The sequence below is a fragment of the Nomascus leucogenys genome, chromosome 2 (assembly GCF_006542625.1).
Source record: "Nomascus leucogenys isolate Asia chromosome 2, Asia_NLE_v1, whole genome shotgun sequence".
In the NCBI taxonomy this organism is placed as follows: domain Eukaryota; kingdom Metazoa; phylum Chordata; class Mammalia; order Primates; family Hylobatidae; genus Nomascus; species Nomascus leucogenys.
Window position 1 is genome coordinate 8,593,078 of NC_044382.1, and position 21,541 is coordinate 8,614,618.

At 45.5% G+C, this 21,541-nt stretch overlaps 1 protein-coding gene across 1 annotated transcript in view; it reads right to left on the bottom strand.

The window, feature by feature from the left end:
- Positions 1-396: 396 nt before the first annotated feature.
- DOCK2 (dedicator of cytokinesis 2) overlaps positions 397-21,541 on the bottom strand; it is a 448,837-nt gene continuing 427,692 nt past the window's right edge. Inside the window, exons 45-52 of the mRNA XM_003268643.2 lie at positions 16,089-16,265; positions 14,564-14,647; positions 7,722-7,859; positions 5,961-6,088; positions 4,667-4,838; positions 3,513-3,633; positions 1,806-1,948; positions 397-979 (exon numbers count right to left, since the gene is read on the bottom strand). Of these exons, the coding sequence (XP_003268691.1) occupies positions 917-979; positions 1,806-1,948; positions 3,513-3,633; positions 4,667-4,838; positions 5,961-6,088; positions 7,722-7,859; positions 14,564-14,647; positions 16,089-16,265 (1,026 nt within the window). The 3' untranslated portion in view covers positions 397-916. The remainder of the gene's footprint in view (positions 980-1,805; positions 1,949-3,512; positions 3,634-4,666; positions 4,839-5,960; positions 6,089-7,721; positions 7,860-14,563; positions 14,648-16,088; positions 16,266-21,541) is intronic.

A 21,541-nucleotide genomic window follows, 5' to 3' on the forward strand; every position in this document is an offset into this window, starting at 1 on the left:
AGCTGGACCATGAGTCCACTGGACCTCAGACTCCTCTTTTCCTAACTCTTTGGCATTATGTTTGGTCTTTACTAGAGTGACTGGCTTGGGTGGTCTTGCCGTCTCTTTCTAAAGGTGGAGAAAGGAGGTATGACACTCCACTATTCAGATCCGTGAGGAAGACCAGGGCAACTTTTTTAACATGCTGGTAGCCCAGGGTTTGGCACCTAAGGAACCAGAGTCATGGAGATTCTTGAAGAATCTTCTCATAGATGAGGTGGGGAAACTTGGCATGGGGCAAGGGCATCACCAGACTCCTTCACATCACTGCAGCCCCTGGGCCTGCCTTCCTTCCAGGGAGCTTCCTTCCCAGTCCTGGGCCCAGGAGAGTCAGCCAACAGAATCAGGCAACAAGACTTATTCGAACCAAGAGAACATTTTTTATTGTCAGTAAGAAACAGCAACTCTTCAGAGATGATTGGCTAGAAAAGAAATTGGTTGGTTGTACAAAAAAACGTAAAGTACAAAACTGTTAATCTAAAATAAAATTAAAAAGAATATTTAAAAGGCTTTCTTTTAAGTTCTGAGACTTAATAAATGAAATAAAAACAGTTTCTTACACCTAAGAAACTGGATTATGAAAGCTGTGCCTAGGATGTAGGGGAGAGCACACTGGGAGAAGGCATTCTTGCTGGTACCTTGAGTTCAGGAATCTACGTTGAGGCTTCCTCATCCACCATGATCACAGCCCCAGGGGATGCTGGGCTTGTTAGCACTCAAGCTCTGGGACAGATTGGCCCCTCTGTCTCCTCTCTAAGTGAGGACAACTGATGGGGAGAGTCTCCCACTCTCCAAGGCTTTGATGTTCCATGCATGGCTTTCCTCTTCCAGAAACTCCCCTCCCTGGCTCTCCCATGCAGCCCTAGTCAGCAGCAGCTCACAGGTCCGTGGACAGCGAGTCTGGGATCTGTTTGCCTTCTTCAGCCGATTTGCTGGCCAGCTTTTGAGAGAAGAGAATAAACAAGCACAAAACCAAGATGGGATTATCAGATTAAGCACCAAAATGGAGCTTCCCAGTCCTAATCACAAGGGCCCCAACACTGACCTCTGCCCCAAGCCCAGTGAATGTGAGCTGCTATGACCTTGGCTTTGGCCAGAAAGGCAGTGGTAGACAGTAGAGTGAGCCCAGGCTCACTAGCCATGTGGACTTGGGCACATCACTTACCAAACCCTATGAGCCTCCCATATAAAATCCTAAGAGTGGGAGCTCAAATGGCACCATGCTTGGGAAGTGCTTAGCACAGTGCCTGACTCATCGTGTGGTCACGGTAAACTTGAGATTTGTATAGTAGCAGAGTCCTGATTTTGTGTTACCTTAAGGATCAGATGTGTTATGGTACCTTCTTGATCTTGAGCAAAGGCCAACAAGTAACAATAGGAGATGGGACTTGCAGAATCAGTGCTTGGAAACTAATGTTCAATTTGTAGGATTTTGTGATATAGGTTGAATAGAAAAGTGCTGGAGCACTAAGGGGCAGTTTAGGCAAGGGTAGGCCACCTACTGCTTCTGAGGTCCCCGGGTCCTGCACATCCCTAGCTGGGGTCAATCCTGGTCAGAGGAGCCACCTGAGGCCCCAGAGGGGAACTGCCCTCTGGGCATTGCTGCACAGTGTCCCAGAACTCAGGGCCTCCTGCCTATGCCTCCCTAGGAATGACCACATATGCACACACTTGCACACACAACCCCCCATTTTCTTCTCTGTGCATTGCTGTCTTCCCTTTCTCCTCCCAATGTCTTCCTTTCCTTCCACCCTCAGTGTCCTCACCATCGTCTTGAAGAACTGATTGACCTTCTTCCGTGTGAGTGTCTTCTTGTCACCATCTGAGAATTGGAGGAAGGTCTGGCTGAGGCGGGGGGATGTGGTGGCCTCGTCCAACCCAGGGATGCCTGCCACTGAGAGCGCCAGGGCTGGAAGGAGAGCAGAGCTGGGGCATGAATGGGTGGGTAGAGGAGGGGCAGTGCCTTGGGGGAGGTAGACAGGGTGAGAACTAGGGGACACAGCCAGCATCCAGGGATCACACATTGTATGTGCCAAGCAGGAGGCAGGATGCCTATTTCCTGCTGTGCCAGGGGACATTGAAGCTATTCTCTTGCAGTGAAGCTTGCCCACCCTACAGACAAGGGTTCAGCCTCCTGGCTCCTCGTCAAAACCTTGCCCCAAAGCCCTGACATCCCCAGGAAACACAGAACCTTCTGCTCCAAGGCCAGGGACAGTGTGAGCTTACTCTTCCTCCAGCTCCCAACACCAACACCCTGGATTTCTTTCCCCATTACAGGAGACAGTGGGAAGAGAGTCTCAAACCCACGTGTCACCTGGTGGAGGGGCCAGATGGCCTAGTGGTTACAGCCCCAGCTTGGAGTCATAGAGACATGAAAAATTACTCTCTGCTGGTTTTGACATCGGCCAAATGGGAGAAGGAGCCCAGACCGCCAGGGTGTTGTGAGACCTGCTGAGAAGATACCAGTGAAATGGCTTGGGCCAAATGTTGCAGCTGTGTTTAGGCTATCCTGGGTGGGGTGGCAGGGCAGTGGGTAGGTGCCTGTTCCAGGGAAGAGGGCCTGGGTCTGAACTCAGCCTCTGCCATTTGCTGGCTGGTGATAGGCAAGAGACTGATGTTCTCGGTGCCCCAGTTTCCTCATCCATACAATGGGGTGGATGACATGAACTACTTCCTAGGTACGTGCAGTGGAGTAAATGAAATAATGAAGGAATAGCAGTTGGCGCAGGGCCTGGCACCCTCAACATTCGGGAAACAGCAAGCGTCTTCACCATGATCAGCCTGCTGAATTCCGCAGGGCAGCACTGGCCCTGTCTTGTTCCCTTCTGACCTGGCCCTTAGCACACAGAGCCGGGCACATAGCAGCAGATGCCAAGGACTTCTGCGTGCCAGATGGAGTGCTCTCAGGCATGCCATGTCCCCTGTCGTGTCCCACGTTAGGGCCTCAGGTTCCCTTCTGTGAGTTAGGACCACCGGCTGTGCTCTAACCTCCTCACTGGACAGTGAGTGAGTGATGAGGGTGGCAGATAGGTAGCATCTATGCACCCAACACTCTGCAGCTATAAGATGTGGTGGCCATTTTTGTAAAGCCAGAAAGAGTCTTCCAGGTCCACAGAGAAGCCACAGGTCTTAGGGACATACCAACGGCAAACTTCTGGCCCCTGGGGAGGCCTGGCTAACTGAGAACAAGGGGCCACCTAGTGTGACAAGTGGATACCCAGTGAATCCTGAGGGCCCAAGGGACAGCAGGCCTCTCCCCTGTCCCTGCTGGAGCTTGCTGGGATGGTGTCACCCCCAGGAAGTGGTGGCTGTCGGGAGAGATTAGAGGGTGGAGAGCTGTGAGCAGAGCCTCTCACTCCAGGATGCCTGGCCCACTTTGTTGTGTAGACACAGCTCCCATCCACCCTCCACCCACCAGGCTGGTGGCCTGCACTATCTCTATTCCCTCATGCTGGTGGCAGCAGGGGGCATACCTGGGATGGTAGGCATGGACTGGCTGGCAAAGCTCATTTGAGAGAGGACAGACGCCTTGAGGGGGATGGCCGCGTGCTCCGAGAGGTTGGTGTCACTCATGAACTCGTGCTTCCTGGAAAGCTGGAGGAATACACCACATACACACACACAAAAAAAAAAAAAAAAAAAGAGAGAGGCTTAGCATGAGGCAGATCTGGGCTCTGAAAGATCAGTGATGAGGGCATGGCATGGTTTCTATGAAGTTGGCTCCAAGTTCATTTATTCTGTATTATACCATTCCATGCCAGTCTGCTGTGTATGGTTGCACAGGTTGCGCACTACACAACTACAGGTGGCGGGGGGGCATTCATTTAGACTATCATGTGAATGGCGTCCCCTAGAATCGACAAACACAGAAGACATTTCCATTCTTATCCATCCACGCAAGAGTAGCCTGTGAGGTCCACTGGGAAGTTTCTGGAGGGCCCTTTCTTCACCAAGGCATCTTGGTTGGCCCCTTGCTCTTTCATCTGGTACCCCTCCCTTGCCAGGGCAGTTAATCTGTCTCCCACTCCCAGGTTCCCAGAACACTTCCAACAAACCTCTTTTCCAGGGGGAAACTAAGATTGAATCCAGGCCTGTCTGAAACCAAGTCTCATTTTTAAATAGTCATTAGTTTACAAGACCAAAACTCTCAAAGCCAGGACAGTGAGATTTCATCTCTGTATCCCCACGTGGACTCCTGGCACACAGGAGGGGCTTGCAGGGGTCTGAGATGTCAGTGGTTAGAATAGGCCTGGGGCTGGGGCTATAGAAACACCTATCTCAGTACTAAGTGGACTGCTCTCCCCTTTGGTGGGAGAACAGGTGGATTCTCCCCAGCCTGGAAAAGCCCTGTGTGATGGTGGAAAGGACACACACAGGCTCTGAAGCGCAAAGGTCAGGGCTCAACTCCCAGCTCTGTCATGTCCCAGCCACCCCAGCTGCCCGGGCATGAGTAAGCACTTCACCTCTCAGCTCCCTCTCAGCTCCTCAGGTGCCACCTCTGCAACACCCATAGCACCGCAGTGGCAGGCTTCAGGAAGCCCATATCTGGAAGCCCTGGGTTTTGTGCCCAGCATGTAGTGGAGATTTGCTAACAGCGCTGGAGAGGCAACCTGCCTCAGCCACTCACCCGCTTCAGGTCCGACTCTGCAGCTGCTTTCTCATCCGCAAACACCACGCTGCTTCTCTTTGTCCTCTTCTTGGACCTCCGCAGCTTGACCTCAGGCAGGGTGCTCCCCGGGGAGATCGGCTCCTCCTGCTCCACTCTCGGAGTCTTGGGTCGTGCTAATTCCAGGTCAAAGCTGAAAGGCCAGAGGGGCAGCAATAGAAACTGCAGTTAGAGTTTCAGTGGAACTGCCTTGCAAGGACCCAGGAAGCTGAAGGGGACCTTTGGGCTGCCTGAGCTGTCACTACAGGGTCAAGAGTAGATCAGCAAATCTGGCAGAGGATTTGGGGAGCAACTTGCTCAATCCACAAATACTTAAATGTGATGAGTAAAGTTCACTTTATTTTATTCATGGTAAAATGAAATGGAAAGAAGTGAGCCATAAAAAAGAAACTGGTGGTGAGGAAAGAAGACTGGTTGAAAGCATGAATGCGGATTCAAATCCAGGCATGGCCAGTTCTTAGCTGAATGAATAACTGCATGAATGAGTAAATCACTCAACCTCTTCCAGCCATCATTGCCTTTTCAGTAAATGGGGGTCTTCACAGAGACCTTGCAGAGTGGCCATGAGATAAGGTCTGAGGAACCCTTGGCATATTCTTGGCATATGGTAAGTGCTGAGTTGCTCATGTATCTATGATTAGAACAGATGAGTTGGGCAGGGTGAATGGTGCCCCCTAGAATTGTGAAACACAAGACGTTTCCATCCTTTTCCCTCTGGGCAAGAGTAACCTCTGAGACCCGCGGGGAAGTTTCTGGAGGGTCCAACAATGATGGCCAGAGGGCTCCAGGAAGGTGGAAGGGGGCAAGGGAGGGAAGACCCCCGACAGAGCGGTGGGTAGGTGGTGCAGGAGGAAGAGCTCTGCAATGGGGACATCCCATCCTGGTTGGGAGGAGCTTCCTTGAAAGGGAACAGATCCCTATGAGAGGTGACAATATTCCAGAAGGATGGAGGCTTGGCGAGGAGCTCTGGCTGGCTGACAGAGATCACTGGACTAGAAGTCTGGGAGCTGCAGGTGAGTCCTGCTGGGTTCTCAGGAAAGCTGCCTTGCCTCTCTGAGCCTCTGATAATCCCCTAAAAATGGTACTAACCATGAGCCTCCTGGGGTAGTTGTGAGACTCCAGATGGGAAAAGGTTTTTAAACTGAAAGGAGGAAGGGAAAGGTAGAAGGGATGTTGCCAGAGAAGAGAGAGAAGGAGGGGGCATTGAGCTAGGGAGGCAGGGTTGTTGGGGGCTCCCTGGGGTGCAGGGACTGACCTCTCTGAGGTGGGCTTGCTGGGGGTGCTGCAGTCAGAATTCATGGAAGCCAGAGAGATGATGGACATCTGTCTGTACGAGCGCAGCATAGACCTGGGACGGCCCACTCTCCTGTCGTCAAAGTCAGGCTGTGGTGAGAGAACAGGGTGGTTAGCAGCTGTAGCCTGAGGAAGGTGGCCCCAGCCTTCCTGTCACCTTCTTCCTCCACCTGGACAGGGCAGAGTTGTCGGGCTGAGTGGAGCATCAGCACAAAAGTTCCTGGCTGGCTGAGGCTAGGGGGTTCTTGTAGAATAAAGAATGTGGCTGCCCTTTACTCCTGGTTTCTGGAAGGTAATATCTAAGTCTTTGGAATTTCCTATGTGATAGTAGTATCCTTGTTATTATTCATGGTGGCCCCCTTGACCATACTTGATTTTATGCTAATAAGATGGCTCCTGATGGCCAGAAAGACCAGCTTTATGATTATAGGGCGGGGCTTTGAGCCACATAATATCAGCTCAACCTCCAGGGAGTGGACAGGCCCAGAGACTGATTTCCATCACGTGGCCAATGGTTCACTCTATCATGATATGACTACATAATGAAACCCCAATAAAAACTCTGGACATTAGGTTCCAGTGAACTTCTCTGGCTGGTAATCATACATCAATGTGCCAGAAGGGGGGATGCATCTGGAATACATGGAAACTTCATGTTTGGGACCCTCCTGGACCTCACTCTGTGTCTCTTTACCTGGCTGGTCTTGATTTGTATCATAAACTGAAATCATAAGTATCATGCTTTCCTAAGTTCTGTGAATTATTCTAGTGAACTATGAAACTACGAAATGATGGGGTAGTGGGAATCTCCCAGTTTGTAACCAGCTAGGCAGAAGTGTGGGTGGCCTGGGTCCCTGAAGCTTATAGTTGGTGTCTGAAGTGGGAAGCGTCTAAGACTGCTTCTAACCTGTGAAATGTGACATAACTCCAGGGAGTTATCATCAGAATTGCATTGCAGGGACTTCATGTAGGGAGTATTGAAAGTGACAACCTGTCTCATGGAAAAAAATCGTTGAATCAAAAGAGACCTGAGTGCACCTGTAGGCTCTTCTAGTAATTCACTTTTCTTCACTGGGTCTCAGTTTTACCATCTGTAAAATGGGAAGGCTGGACCAGATGGTTTTAAAGGAATTACATGGCCTTGACATTTTATAACACCAGTTAATAAGGGAAAGGATGAAGAAGCACCCTATCAGAACCAGGCTCATGGCCTCTTTAGGCCAAGGAGCTCAGTGGCCAAAACCACTGGCCTTGAACTAAGAGAGCCAGATGCAAATTCTGCCCCACACTCATTTGCCACATAGACTCTGGCAAGTTACCTGACCTTCTGAACCTCAGAAGAAATACAAGGGGTTAAACATCATTCTTGCCTCTCAGGCTTGTGGTGAGGATTAAATGACCTAGTAGACGTCAAGTACTTGAATCAGGCCTGGCACATAGTAGATGCTACATCAATGTAGCTTTCATTATTATTACACACTCCCTTGAGTAGCTGATATCTGCACAATCCAGCTGTTAACTGGAGTTTTATCCGGGGGTTAGTTTTCCTGGACCAAGTTTCCAGGAGGGTTCCCCTGGATGGGATCCAGCATTGCTGGCCATCATTATATTCTCTTTGGAAGCAGCTTCCTTTGCTGGATCCCCTCCAACTTCAGCCTCCAGCATGCTTCCCTGCCCTACCCTGCCCAATCCCACCCCTCCAAGCCATAGGAACCACCCATACCATCTCTCGGACACCATACTCCTTCTCCACCTTCATTTTCAGGTTCTTGAAACATTCCTCCATCCGGTCATGGAAGGGTCGCAAGTTATCTGACACCCTTTTCTCATGGATCTTAATCCCAGCTCCCAAGAAGGGGATCTGGAGAGAAAGTGGTAAAGAATGAGCCAGAGGCTGGCTGGTGGGCCTCAGCCTGGCACCACGACCATCAAAGGCAGCTGCAGTCAAGTCTGCCTGCTAAGAATTCATCAAGGGCTTCAGGGTCCTCAGAAACCTGCACACGGGGTCCCCAGCCATGGGAAATGGGGAAAGTTGCGAATATGAGGTTTGCTCTGGAAAGGGGAGAAAGACCCCCAGCTTCCCTTGCCTCATAGGAGGGCTGTTCCCCATGAGAGGCCACATGCTTGGGAAAATTGCCCCCTTAAAGAATCTACTTGGGGGCAGAGTGTGGGGATCAGAGGAGGGGAATCTCTGTTGCATTGATTTAAAACCTTGCCTAAGATGTTCTTGGCAATACTAAAGTGAAAGGATGAATGTCAGAAGCTGGGAGATAGAGGAAGGCAAGAGCTGAGAGAAAACAGAGGAGGGGGCATAGCCTCTTCTTACCACATGGAGCCAATTGCACTTTATACAGGTGCTGAAGAAGGATATGAATGTGCTAATATCATAAAGTTAACCCACCAGTAGGGAGCTTTGAAAAGTGATGTAAAAGCCTTAGGAAGATGAGGGAAGAAGAGAGGATTGATGTGAGGGAGTTGAAGTCTTATTTTTCCCCATAGGAGGTCAGTGGATACTGTCTAAGTGGCAGCTACGTTCGGGCAGAGTAGCAGAGCCATGGTGGGCACTGGTAGAAAGAGAAGCTGAGAACTTTAGATGTGTGGTCTCAGGGAAACAAAACCAGGGCAGCAAAGGGGTAGATTATGAATTATTTGGGGAAAAATTGCTTTCATGATGGTGACATAAAGATATTTCTGTGTACTTCTAATGGAGGTCTCCCAGAAATGACAAGGTGAAGGAGAAACTGAAATCTTCAGTGAAACTTGGAGACATTCATAAACCTGCCACACAATATGTGTGCCAGGAGGCAGGAGGACATAACTGACCTTCCAGAGTAGAGGAGGGAGGTGGTGATAAGAAGAAGCCAATCTGCCTCCAGGAAGCCAGGAGGGCCTCAGAGATTGGAAGCACCAGACACTACAGAGAAGGTGGGTGAGCTGAGGGGCCAAACACAGAGGAATGTGTTGAAGTTCTGTATCAGGAGCAGTTAGATTGCCTTACTGCCTCACCTTGCAGCCAAGTGTTCTTTTTTCCCATTTTCCCAAGAAGGAGGAGCTTATCCTCTAGAACAATTAGAACAAGGAGCTCTGGGCTTAGGGGCATCAGGCACAACAGAAGGCAGAAGGAGGAGCCAGATTGCAAATAAGGAGTTGAAGAGAAAGTCTGCATTTGGGTCCTGAGAGCTCCACTTCCCAATTCCCAAATGGCCAGCAGTGTAGCAGCTGGGATTATCTTTCTATATAACAGCTTGAAGGTTCTGACTCTGGAGAATGTGAATGGTCCCATGTAGAGAGAGACATCTGTGGGTCATTCCGTTGCCACACAGCAATGCTACCCAGTTGCCAAGGCCCTCTCTCATGTACACAGATTTTCTTTAGCCTCGCTCTTAACTATGAAGAGAATGCAAAGTATCACCAGACATTTGAGGAAAGTCTCCAATGTGAAAGACAGAGACCAGACCAACAGATAGGGAAGAAAGCAAACAAGGACGAAAAGAAGGAAAGAATAGAGGAAGAAAAAACAGAATGAATTTGGAAGAAATAAAGAGAGCCTAAGAAAACATGTTTTTCTAAAAAATTTAACTAATATATAGGAACAGAAAAGATCCTCCATTCATGAAAAAGACAAAGATTTTATATAAAAAAGAATGCTAATGGAAAAACTACATATAAAAAGTAGTGAGATAAAGTTGTAAATGGAGATAATTTATGGCTTTAGTTTTACACATTAGAAAAGACAGAAAATAAATTAGCTAAGCATACATCTCAAGATATTAGTAAAAGAACAGCAAACTAAATTCAAAGGGAGAAAAGGAATGAAAATAATAAAGGTGAGAGTGGACATGAATAAAAATAGAAAACAAATTTACAACAGAGAGGATCAACAGAGCCAAAATTTGTTTCTTTGAAAAGATACAACATTAATAAACTCCTAAGAAGACTAAATTAAGAAAATACAAGGCACTAATAATCAATATTAGGATTGAAAAACATAACTACAAGAAGTACAAATGTTATAAAAGATCATAAGACGAGTGTATTACGAAAAGTTAACAGAAAACAAAATTTAAAAACAATACCATTTACAATAGAATTTAAAATATCAAATACCTAAGAGCAGATCTAATAAGGTATATGAAAGAAAATAAAATACGTGAAAGCCACAAAATTTTGCTGAGAGAAATGAAAGAACTATATAAATGGAGAGATATTCCATGTTCATGGATGAGAAGATAGCCATTCTCTCCAATTTAATCTAATAGTTAATGTACAATTAATCCAAATCTCAATGTGTTTTGGAGGAGTGTGTAAACATTGGCAAGGTTATTTTAAAATTTATAGAGAAATACAGAGGACTTAGAAGAGGCAAGACACACTTGATGAAAAGCAACAATTGGGGTACACTGACTATTAGATTTCAAGACTTAAGATGGTGTGGTATTGATATAAGCATGGACATAGACCATGGATCAGAATAGAAAGTCCAGAATAGACAAACACATATATGGTCAATTTGGGGGGTCAAAAGTGGGGGAAAATAGTCTTTTCAACACATGGTGCTGAAGAAATTGGAAATCTGTGTAAGAAAATAATCTGCCTCTTACTTTACATCAGTCAAAATGGATCATACACCTAAATGTATAAGATAAAACAATAAAAACTCAGAATAAAACACAGGAGAATATCTTCATGATCTTGGGGTAGTTGAGGTTTCTTAAAAAGAAATTTAAATTAGTGCCAAAAGCACTAATCATTTAAAAATATGATAAATTAAACCTGACCAAAATTACAACTACTGTTCATCAAAATACATCATTAAGAAAGCAAACAGACAAGCCAGACTAAGAGAAGATACTTGCAATACATATATTTGACAGAAAATGCATATCTAGAATATATAAACTCCTATAAATCAATAATAAAAAGACAATTAACAACATAAGTGAAAGATCTGAAAAAGTATTTCACAAAAGGGTAATCCAATTAGCAGTAAGCATATGAAAAGGTGCTGAACATCATTGCTCATGAAGGAAATGCAAATTAAAACTAAACTGAGATATCATTACACATCCACCAGAAGGACTAGAATTAAAAAAGACTCCCAGTATCAAGTGTCAGAGAGAATGTGGATGAACTGACTTAGAAGTTGTGTGGGAGTGAAAATTGATTTAGCCACTTTGAAAAACTGCTTCTTGTGTCCAGTAAGGTTAAATGTGCATGGCCCAGCACTTCCACTACTGCATGTATACTGAGGGAACTGAGTGCTTAGGTCCACCAAAAGGCATAAACAGGAATGTTCATAGCAACTTTACTCATAATATACAACACCTGAAAACAACCCAAATGTCCAACAGAATGGATAAATAAATTGACATATTATTGGTAATTTAGATACACATATAATAGATGACACTTAAGAAACAACAAAAAAGTCAAACGTCTACTATGTGCAACAACCCAGAAGAATCTCAAAGGCATTATATTGAGCCAAAGAAGCTACAGATACAGTAGTACATACTGTACTGTATAATACAATTTATAAGAGGTTCAAGAACAGGCAAAATAACCTAACCTATGGTGATAGAAGATTGGCAGTACCTACTAAAGCTGAATATCCTCACATGCTGTGACCAAGCAAGTCAATGCATAGGTATATACCCAACAAAAATTTTGCATAGGTGTACCAAAAAGACACACACAAGGAAGTTCAGAATAGCATTACTGGTAATAGCCCCAAACTGAAATAAACCCAATTCTCTATTAGTAGAAAAATAAATAAATGCATTTTGGCATAGTTACATAAGCCAGCTGTATGGACTACTATATAGCAATGAAAATGAATGTGAATCATAGTTATGATTCACAAACAAAATGAATTTCTTTCACAAACATAACATTGGGCAAAATAAGTTAGATATGAAAGACTGTATATTATGTGATTCTGTTTATATGTAGGTCAAAATTAAGCAAATCTAAACTGTAGTGTTTAAGAATGAGTGTTCGGGTGGTAAAGTATTTTTTTTTAAAGCAAGGCAATGATTACTATAAAAACAGAACAGTGCTCACTCTTAGGGAAGGAGGCCTAAGATGGGATTAGGGGAGCTAGCAGAATTCTATTTCATCTGGGTGGTGGTCAAACGGATGTATGTTTTTGATAAATCAGTGGGTTATATATTTTTATGTGTACTTCTCTGTACATAATATTTCACAACAAAAGCTTTAAAAGAAGAGCATACTATAGACATCTTTTTATGCCAAAAAATAGAAAGTCTTCACAAAGAAAAGAAATTAACAAGCTATCGATCTTGAAATCTGCAAAACGTTGAACACCAAATATACTTTGAAGGCTTCAGCATTTGTTCGGTTGCTAGAGGTACAAATACATTCACTCCCCTTGAAATCTAACCTTCTCGTGTTTTAAGTAAATTCCAAGTGTATTTGGCTTTGCAAAACCAAAATCCAATCTAGAATTAAGCTCCAAGTGAGCGGGGAGCAGGCCCAATTTTGTCCATCACTATCTCTGTTGTCTAGGACACAACAGAGGCTCAATAAATATAAGTTGCAAGAACAAATGGAATGAAACAGGTAGGGAAGAGCTAATCTGCTGCATGTGATAATGTTAAAAGGCTGCCTTCACTATGAGCAGGGCTGCATCTTTTGCATGCAGGTGCCCATAGTTAGGGTGCCTGGGCTCTGGGTGAGAGGGATATGGCTCAGGTCAACCTCGTTTGGGGGTTAGGTGGACCTCTGTGTAGGTGGTCTCAGGAGCAGCGGGTGGTGCTAAGGAGAAGGCAGCCACTAGGGGGCGGTGTCTGAAGGCGCCTAGCTAATGGCTCTCAGAAGCCATCACATCTAATAGAGTGCATACTTTCAAAGTCTTCCGGCTTTGTTGGTAATGTCCCTCTAGTAAGCTCCAAGACAGTAGTAGAATTTTCTTAGAAGGTACAGCTTGGTATTCGCTGTGCTGTGAAGCTGCAGTTCATTCTTTGGGTACAGCAAACACAGCATGGAGAAGCTGTTTCCAGATGAGAAGAGGTCCCCAGCGGAGAGGACCAGGGCAATGGTATAGATTCAGAGTGACATCCAACAACTAAGCAAATCTGTGTGACATGTTAGCCTTCCCTGAGGTCTCCCAGCAATATCTGAGGATGGGAACGAATCAAAGCCTGGCCTTCCTGCTTCCCAAGTTGGGGGTGCTGAGGGAGAACATCATTATTTGAATAATAAAGGGCATGATGACCCTAGAAGGCTGGGGACCTTGGGGATATTTGGGCTTCACAGGTGACACAAGGTAAGAAGAAAGAAAATTCCAGACAGACACACAACATGCATTTGGGAAAAGCGCGTCTGTGCAGTGCTTGGTGTTTCATTTTTAAAGCCCCACTTTGCATAAATTGGCAGAGACAGAGAAGGACCTGAATTAGGAATTCTTATTTTAAGAAAAGAGGCTGCACCCAATGCTTCTCATTCCCTGATTTCCCTAGAGTAACAAAAACTCCCAAGCACAAAAGCTTGCTTCTTTTGCACAGTGACTGGCAAGAAGAAAGAGAGGGAGGGCAGGCAGCTGCAAGCTGCTATCACCTGCCCCTGCATCCACTGCTCACCTCCCGCCAGCTCCTGCCCTCCAGAGCCCACCTCTGTGTTCTGCTGGGTGGTTTGCTGAGAGCCCAGCGTGGGCGAATGTCTGAGGAGGGGGCTGCTCTGGGCCTGGAGGGGAAGCCTAGCCCTGTGTAAGCCTCTATGAGAGGGATCTAGCTGACTGTTGCTTCTGCAGGGAGAGGGAGAATGAGAGAGAAGAGGAAGAGAAGCCAAGAGAGGAGTAAGATGTGTGGGGGTGGGGGGCAAAAGACAGGCAAGGAATAGAAGTGCAGGGTTCTAAGAGAGAGAGGGAAAGACAGAGACAGATGCACAGGGAGAAAGAGAGAAAGGAGGAAAGACAGAGTCCACAGGAAAAAGAGCGATGCAAAGAGAGAATGGAAGGAGAGGCAGGTAAGTGGCCAGCCTGAGACAGCAGGGTGGTGCCTTCTAAGCCCGTGGGCTGGGCAGCAGCTTGTGTGGGATGTAGACCCTTTGACTCACAACCACCCACACAAAGGCCTCAATTATTTTCAAAACCTGATATCCATCTGAGCATTATTGCAACAAACTGGGTCAGCTCTAAAAGGAGGAGAAGTGGGAGTAGGGGCTCAAGTCTTCTATTATCAGATTGGCCTGTGCTGGGTGTCGGGGGAAGGTGCTGGTTTGGAGTGTGGGGGCCTGGTGTTCATTTGCATCCCGCTGTGAAAAGCCATCCCCTGAATTCGACATCAAATAAGATAAACTTAGCACCATCCAGCATAGCACTGCTGCCTGGCACCATGCAACACCCAAGAGTGCAGTGCCCCAAATCTCTGTTCCAGGATGAACCTGCTCAGGTGTGATACAGAGTTGGAAGAGGGGCTGAAAAGCAAGGGACAGGAGGGCATGTGAATTTAGGCTGCTTCAGCCAGAGCCTAGTGTGGGGCAAGTAAACCATGGTGGGGGGAGAGGAAGGAGGGCAGGATGCTCCCCTGGCCAGCTCTGCCTTACCTGCCATGCAATCAGGTCCTTGAGGTGGGTCAGCTTGTCCTGGTCCTCAGGGTGGTCCCTGACATACTCTTCAGTGAAGAAGGCCTGGGGAGGACAGACAGGAGGTCAGGGTTTCCTGTTCATGTGGCATTTCACAGCCAATCTCTTTGGCACTGGGAGAAGATTCAACTTGAGAGGGGCAAGGATGAGGTCACAGGCACGTGGATGGAACAAGAGTGAGAGGTCTGGAGAAACTGACAACGTTTTATCTGCTTTGAGGCTCAGATCAGCACCCAGTGGGAATGGGCTGCAAACTCTGGGGAAGTCGTTCTCAAAGTCAGGTTCCTGAGCCAGTAGCAGCAGCAGTACTTTGGAACTTGTTAGAGATGCAAATTCTCTAGCCCCAGCCCAGATACCCTGAATCAGAAACTCTGGGGGTGTGATGAGGACCTGTGTGTCAGGAAGCACTGTAGGGGATTCTGATGCTCCTTTCACGTTTGAGAACATTGCTCTGCGGAAAATAATTCAGTAATGAACCTCACTGGGTGGGTGTGCCAGCTCATCTCATGGCCTCCCTCATTGCAAGTGACCCTGGCAGCCCCTTTCTGGGGCTCATGTCCTTAGTATGTGCGCATGTATAAACAGACATATCCTATTACTGCTCAGGGCTGAGCAAAGGGTTGCCAATGATGACTGCATGGGTATCTGAGGGTAGCTGGAGGGATTGATTAGGTGACTGGAATTATTGTCCCCGAATTATACTACTGTGTGGTATTCTTAGTTTTACATCAATGGATAACATAGGAAAGATAATAGGGAATTCGTCAAGAGATTTGTTAGAATGAGGAGTTCATTTTTCCTTCAGTGTCTGCTAGGTGAAAACCAAGGAAGAACTTTCTATTCTATTTCAATGCGAAGAAAAGCTATGTCTCCTTACTGAGAAATGGGTATTTTTCCTTCCAGTGGATAATGTGACTCATATAAGTGACGCTATTTCCTTTTTTGCCATGAACACTAGGAAGCTCAAAAATAAATCTGTGGCTCAAACATGTGGGGCTTTCTGGAGGGACCTTATGACCTAGATATCTAGATTGTAGCTCCCCTTTTGGAGTTGATCTCTTAGTTTTTATGGCTTTTCACAGATTCCGAGTTTCATTTCTTTCCATTCGTACACATCATTTCACATCCTCTGTGGAAGAGGTGGGTTTATACAACTGGCACGTACTTTTATGGTCCGGCTCACGCTCATCCCAGAGCCTTTCCTTAACAGAGCCACCTGAATCTGCCCAGTGAGATAAGGGGCCCTTATGATCCCTGCCCCTTCCCGCCCCAGCACAGGGTGTGGAAAAGAGGCTGGGAGGGAGACAGGAGCTCAGCTAAGACATGAGGGTATAGAAACACGAGGGCCAACCAAGCTGAGGGTCCCTTTGGGGACAAGGACAGCCAAAGTAGGATAAGTGACATGTAGCTGCACCTGCCCCCTGGGTCCTCCCACGACTGCTTTGCTCACCCAGCCCCCCTAGACTTGGAGCACAGAAATCCTCACCTTCTCATACTTGGCGAAGCCTCCCATGACAGCAGGGTCCACAATCCCGTTCAGGAGCATGGAGAGCGGGTTGATGGGGAGGGTCTCGTCACTCTGGTACTGGTTTATCATCATCAGGATCTTCTCATTGGCCGTGGACATGGTTTCTATGGCATTCTCCAGAGGACTAATTGTGGTCTGTTGAAAATGAGATCACCAAGAAGAAAGGGGCTTAGTTAAGTCACTTTAAAAACAGATATTATTGGTATTGATTTCACTTGGGGTGGGAATTCAAATGAGGCAATGCTCCCTAAGGGACTATAACAGGCTCTTGTAATTACTGAGCTCTGGGGGCTGTCTGCTTTCTGGGGAGAGACAGGCTGGCTTTCTGCTTAGTGAGAAAGGGATTTCTTTGGGGAGGCAGAAGCAGGAAGTGTCAGGTACTTGCTGAGGCATCAGATGCTGAGTGTGCCCCAGAGAAGGTTTTCTCTTCTTCTTATCTGGGTGAAACACATGCCAATTCAACCCTTTCAGTATTGGTTGGGCAGACACTATGTGTGAGTAATTGGCCAGAGAGATTAGAGCAGCTTGCGATGTGGACACCCAGCCTGGCACACAGTAGGTCTTAAGACTGGTTGTTAGAGGGGTCACTGTTCCAAGGTAGATTGACTTTAGTTGGGAAAATTAAACTGAACACCTCTCCAACACCTCTTAGAAGGCGATATAAACAGAGTGCCATGAAAAGCTAACCGGGAAAAAGTGCAGTTGGCAAGAGCGTGAGATCTGGAGTAGAAACCTAAAGTAGAGGTCGGCAAACATTTTCTGTAAAAGGGCCAGATAGTAAATATTTTAGGATTTGCAGGCCAGATGGTGTCTGCTGCAACTACTCAACTCTGTTATTGTAGGGCCAAAGCACCTACAGGCAGTATGTAAATGAATGAGAATGGCTGTTCCAATAAAACTGCAGAAATAGGTGACAAGTAGAATTTGGTCCACGGGCCACAGTTTGCTGACCCATGAACTAAACAGAAACAAACTAAATAAAAATCTTCAATTTGTTAAGTCTTGTTTTGTGGTCTAACACACGATCTATACTGAAGAGTGTTCCACGTGCACCTCAGAAAAATGTGTATGCTGTTGCTGTGGGGTGGATTGTTCTGTATATGTCTGTTAGGTCCATTATGATCTAAAATGTAGGTTAAGTTCAATGTTTTCTTATTGTTTTTCTGGCTAAATGATCAGCCCAATGTTGAAAAGTTAGGTATTGAAATACCCTACTATCATTATGTCTCCCTCCAGATCTCCTAATGTCTACTTTATATATTTAGATGCTCCAACGTGTAAATGTGTTTACAATTTTTACATCCTCTTGATGAACTGACCCCTTTGTCACTATATAATGACCTTGTCTTTTTGTTTTGTTTTGTTTTGTTTTATAGTTTTTCATTTAAAGTCTACTTTGTCTGAAATAAATACAGCTGCCTCTACTCTCTTTTTAAAAGTTTTCACTTGTGGGAGGCTGAGGCAAGTGGATCATGAAGTCAGGAGATCGAGACCATCCTGACTAACATGGTGAAACCCCGTCTCTACTAAAAATACAAAAATTAGCCAGGCGTTGTGGCGGGCACCTGTAGTCCCAGTTACTTGGGAGGCTGAGACAGGAGAATGGCATGAACCCGGGAGGCGGAGCTTGCAGTGAGCCGAGTTTGTGCCACTGCACTCCAGCCTGGGCAACAGAGCAAGACTCTGTCTCAAAGAAAAAAAAAAAGTTTTCATTTGCATGGAATATATTTTTCCATCCCTTCACTTTCAGTCTATGAGTGTCTTTAAAGGTGAGGTAAGTCTCTTGTAGGCAACATATCTGATACAGTTTGGCTCTGTATCCCCACCCAAATCTCATCTTGTAGCTCCCATAATTCTCACATGTTGTGGGAGGGACTTAGTGGGAGATGACTGAATCATGGGGGCAGGTCTTTCTCATGCTGTTCTTGTGATAGTGAATGGGTCTCACGAGATCCCTTTTTTAAAGGGAATTTCCCTGCACAAGCTCTCTCTTTGCCTGCTGCCATCCACGTAAGATGGGACTTGCTCCTCCCTGCCTTCCTCCATGGTTGTGAGGCCTCCCCAGCCATGTAGAACTGTAAGTCCAGTAAATATCTTTCTTTTGTAAGTTGCCCAGTCTCAGGTATGTCTCTATCAGTAATGTGAAAATATCATTAGGTTTTTTGTTGTTGTTCAGTTACTCTATGCCTTTTGATGGTTGAATTTAATCCATTTACATTCAAAGTGATTATTGATAGGTAAGGACTTACTAATGCCATTCTGTTCATTGTTTTCTGGTTGTTTTATAGATCCTTTGTTCTTTTTTTCCTTTATTACTTTTTTCCTTTGTGATTTGATGGCTTTCTGTAGTGATATGCTGTGGGTCTTTTCTTCTATCTTTTGTACATCTATTATAGGCTTTTGCTTTGTGGTTACCCTGAGGCTTACATAAAACATACATATAACAACTGGCTATTTAAAGCTGATAACAACTTAACTTTGATCACATACACAAACTTCAATTTTACTCCCTCTCCTCCCATGTTTTATGTTTCAGATGTCACAATTTACATGAAAAATAATTTCTATCTTTAACAAACTATTAGAGCTTAAGTGTCTTTTTATAATTTTTTTGCCTTTAAATCTTTATACTAGATAATTGATTTGCTCATCATCATTAAAGTATTAGCATGTTTTGGATTTGACAATATACTTATTTTTTAACAGTAAGTTTTATATTTTCATGTTTTCACATTACTAACTAGCATCCTCTTCCTTCAGCTTGAAGAACTACCTTTAGTATTTCTTGTAAGGCAGGTCTAATGGTGCTTAACTCAGCTTTTGTTTGTCTGAGAAAGACTTTTGTGTCTCTTTGGATTTATCTTATTTGTTGTCCTTTGGGCTTTCTGGATCTAGATTTCTAGTTTCTTTTCTAGACTTGGGAAGTTTTCTGTCATTTGGATATGTTCTCTGTTACTTTCTCCCTTTCTCTTATTTTGGTACCCCAATAATGTGTATGTTGTTACACTTGATGGTGCCCCATAATTCTCTTATACCAGCCTCATTCTTTTTCATTCTTTTCTTTTTGCTCCTCAGGTTATATGATTTCTAGTGATTTGTCTTTGAGTTTGCTAATCCTTTATTCTGCTTGATCTAGTCAGCTATTGAACCCTTCTATGGCATTTTTCAGTTCAGTTATAATATTTCTAAGCTCTATGATTTCTGTTTGGTACACTTTATGCTTTCTCTTTGTTAGAATTCTTGGTTTGTTCTTGCATTGCTCTCCTGTCCTTGGTGAGCATCTTCATGAGCATTATTTGGATTCCCTGCTGAGTAAATCACGTCTTGACTCCACACATTTCAGTTTCTGGAGATTTATCTTGCTCCTTTACTTGGAATATATTACCCTGTTTCTTCATTTTCCTTCAGTGTTTGTGTTGGTTTCTCTGCATTAGATAAGACCGCTGTCTCTCTCTCAGTCTTATCAGATGGCCTTGTGTAGAAGAAGGATCTGACCAAGCCATCCAGTGTGAAATGTTAGGGTTCCTCTCAAATCTCTCTGTTTGTCCAGACTGCTGTCTCTGTTTTTGGTAGACCCCTACAGCTTAGGATGTGCCACTTCCTGTCAGTACCCTGAGACACATAAGGTAGGGGCTAGACTCTCTAGATGTTGCTGGAAAGGTGGGGGTATGAAATGTATGTTCCAGTTTTTTCCATCTTCATGGTGAAGCTGAGCATGGGCGATTACCTCTCCCTCTCTCTGCCCTAAGCTGGGGAGAGAATCTGTGGCAAGTGCCTATACTCAGGTTCAGGCTGCACCCTCTGATTCTGGGGATATAGTTGTTGAAACTGGACCCATTGTATATCCACCTCTTTTTGCTGTGGTCTAGGGCCACTCAGGAAGACAAAATCCCATTGACTCCCAGAGCTACATCATTAAGAGGACAGTCCCTTGGGTGGGAGCTCTAGTGTGGCACTTGGTATGTGGCCAAACTCCTTGCAGGAAGAATGGATAGACCTGGAATTACCACTGGGTTGAGACAGAGGAAAGGCTAGTGAAGTGCCAACCTCTGGCTTTGGCTGCTGGAGAGCTATTGTTTGTTTGCCCTATTAGCTTCCTGATGCAAGTTTGTTAGATGCCAGGACATCAAGTAGCCACTGGAAGTGTGTGCCCCTTCCAGAAATAAAATGGGAGCTGTTCATTTTTGCCCACTTTCTGCACTGCTCCAAGGGGATGTAACCCCTGGAAGTGTTTGTGCACCCATTTAAAACCATCTCTTTGTTCTGTGATCCAGAGAGACTTGCATATGCCTGCTCCCTTCTGTTCCCAGAGCTAAGAGGTTTAGATAGAGTCCTTTTAGAGATAGGTCTAAAAGTTGGGACACTCAATGCATAGCATAAACCTCATCTAGGGAGGAATAGGGGGTTGCAATTTTTTAAGCCCTTTCTCTGCACCAACTGTCAGGGAATGAAGCCCTGGAAGTGCTTTCATGCCTGTATAAAACTGCTGCTTTTTTTTCCTGTGGTCTTTGGGGACATGCATATGCCAGTCCCCTCTGCTCCCAGAGCTAGGGTGTTTAGGATACAGCCCTTGGGTGGAAGCTATAAAAGTTGGGAAACTCGATGTGTGCACAAACTCCTTCCAGGAGGGATTAATAAACCTGTAGTTATTGCTGGGGTGAGCCAGGAGGCAAGGTTTGAGAAGTGACAGTCTGCTTCTCAGGCTGCCAGTGGGTTAATATTTGTTTGGCCCTTAACTCCTCAGTGGAAGTTATGTAGAAGCCAGGCTGCCAAGTAGCCACTGGAAGAGAGTGTCTTAAATGCCTTCTGGGGAGAAGCAGGGGATTCCATTTTTAAAAGACCCTTTACTACACTCCTCTCAGGGGATGGGATGCCTGAAAGTTCATGTGCACCCATATAAAACTACTGATTTTTTCTTGTGGTCTAAAGAGACTTGCATATGTCTAACTCTGTGCATTCTCAGAGTTGATAAGAGCCAACCCAGGAAGAACCTCAGAATTAGAATGGTATATGTGAGGTCCAAGCCCTCCTGGGGAACCTTAGAATTACGGTAGTATATGCGAGGTTCAAGCCCTCCTCTCCACAGGGAGAGAAGATGAGTACTGGGAATTTCTTTCTTGATTTTATAGCACAGTGTCAGAGCAGGGTGCATGCCTGAGTGTGCTTCAGCTTTTCATATCAGTTCAATGTGGATGTTTACTCAGTGCCTGGTAGGTAGAAGTCCCTCACTTCATCTCTTGAGTTTCCCTCAGAAGGAATTGATCCGTGAGTAGATATTTATCTGGTGCATTTGGGAGTGGAAGGAGAGCCAGGAGCTTCTTAGTCTGCTATGTTGCTAATTGTCTTCTTGTTCATCTTTTAAAACCATTTCTGTGAAATTACAGCCTCCTTACTCCCTTACCCTGTGTCTG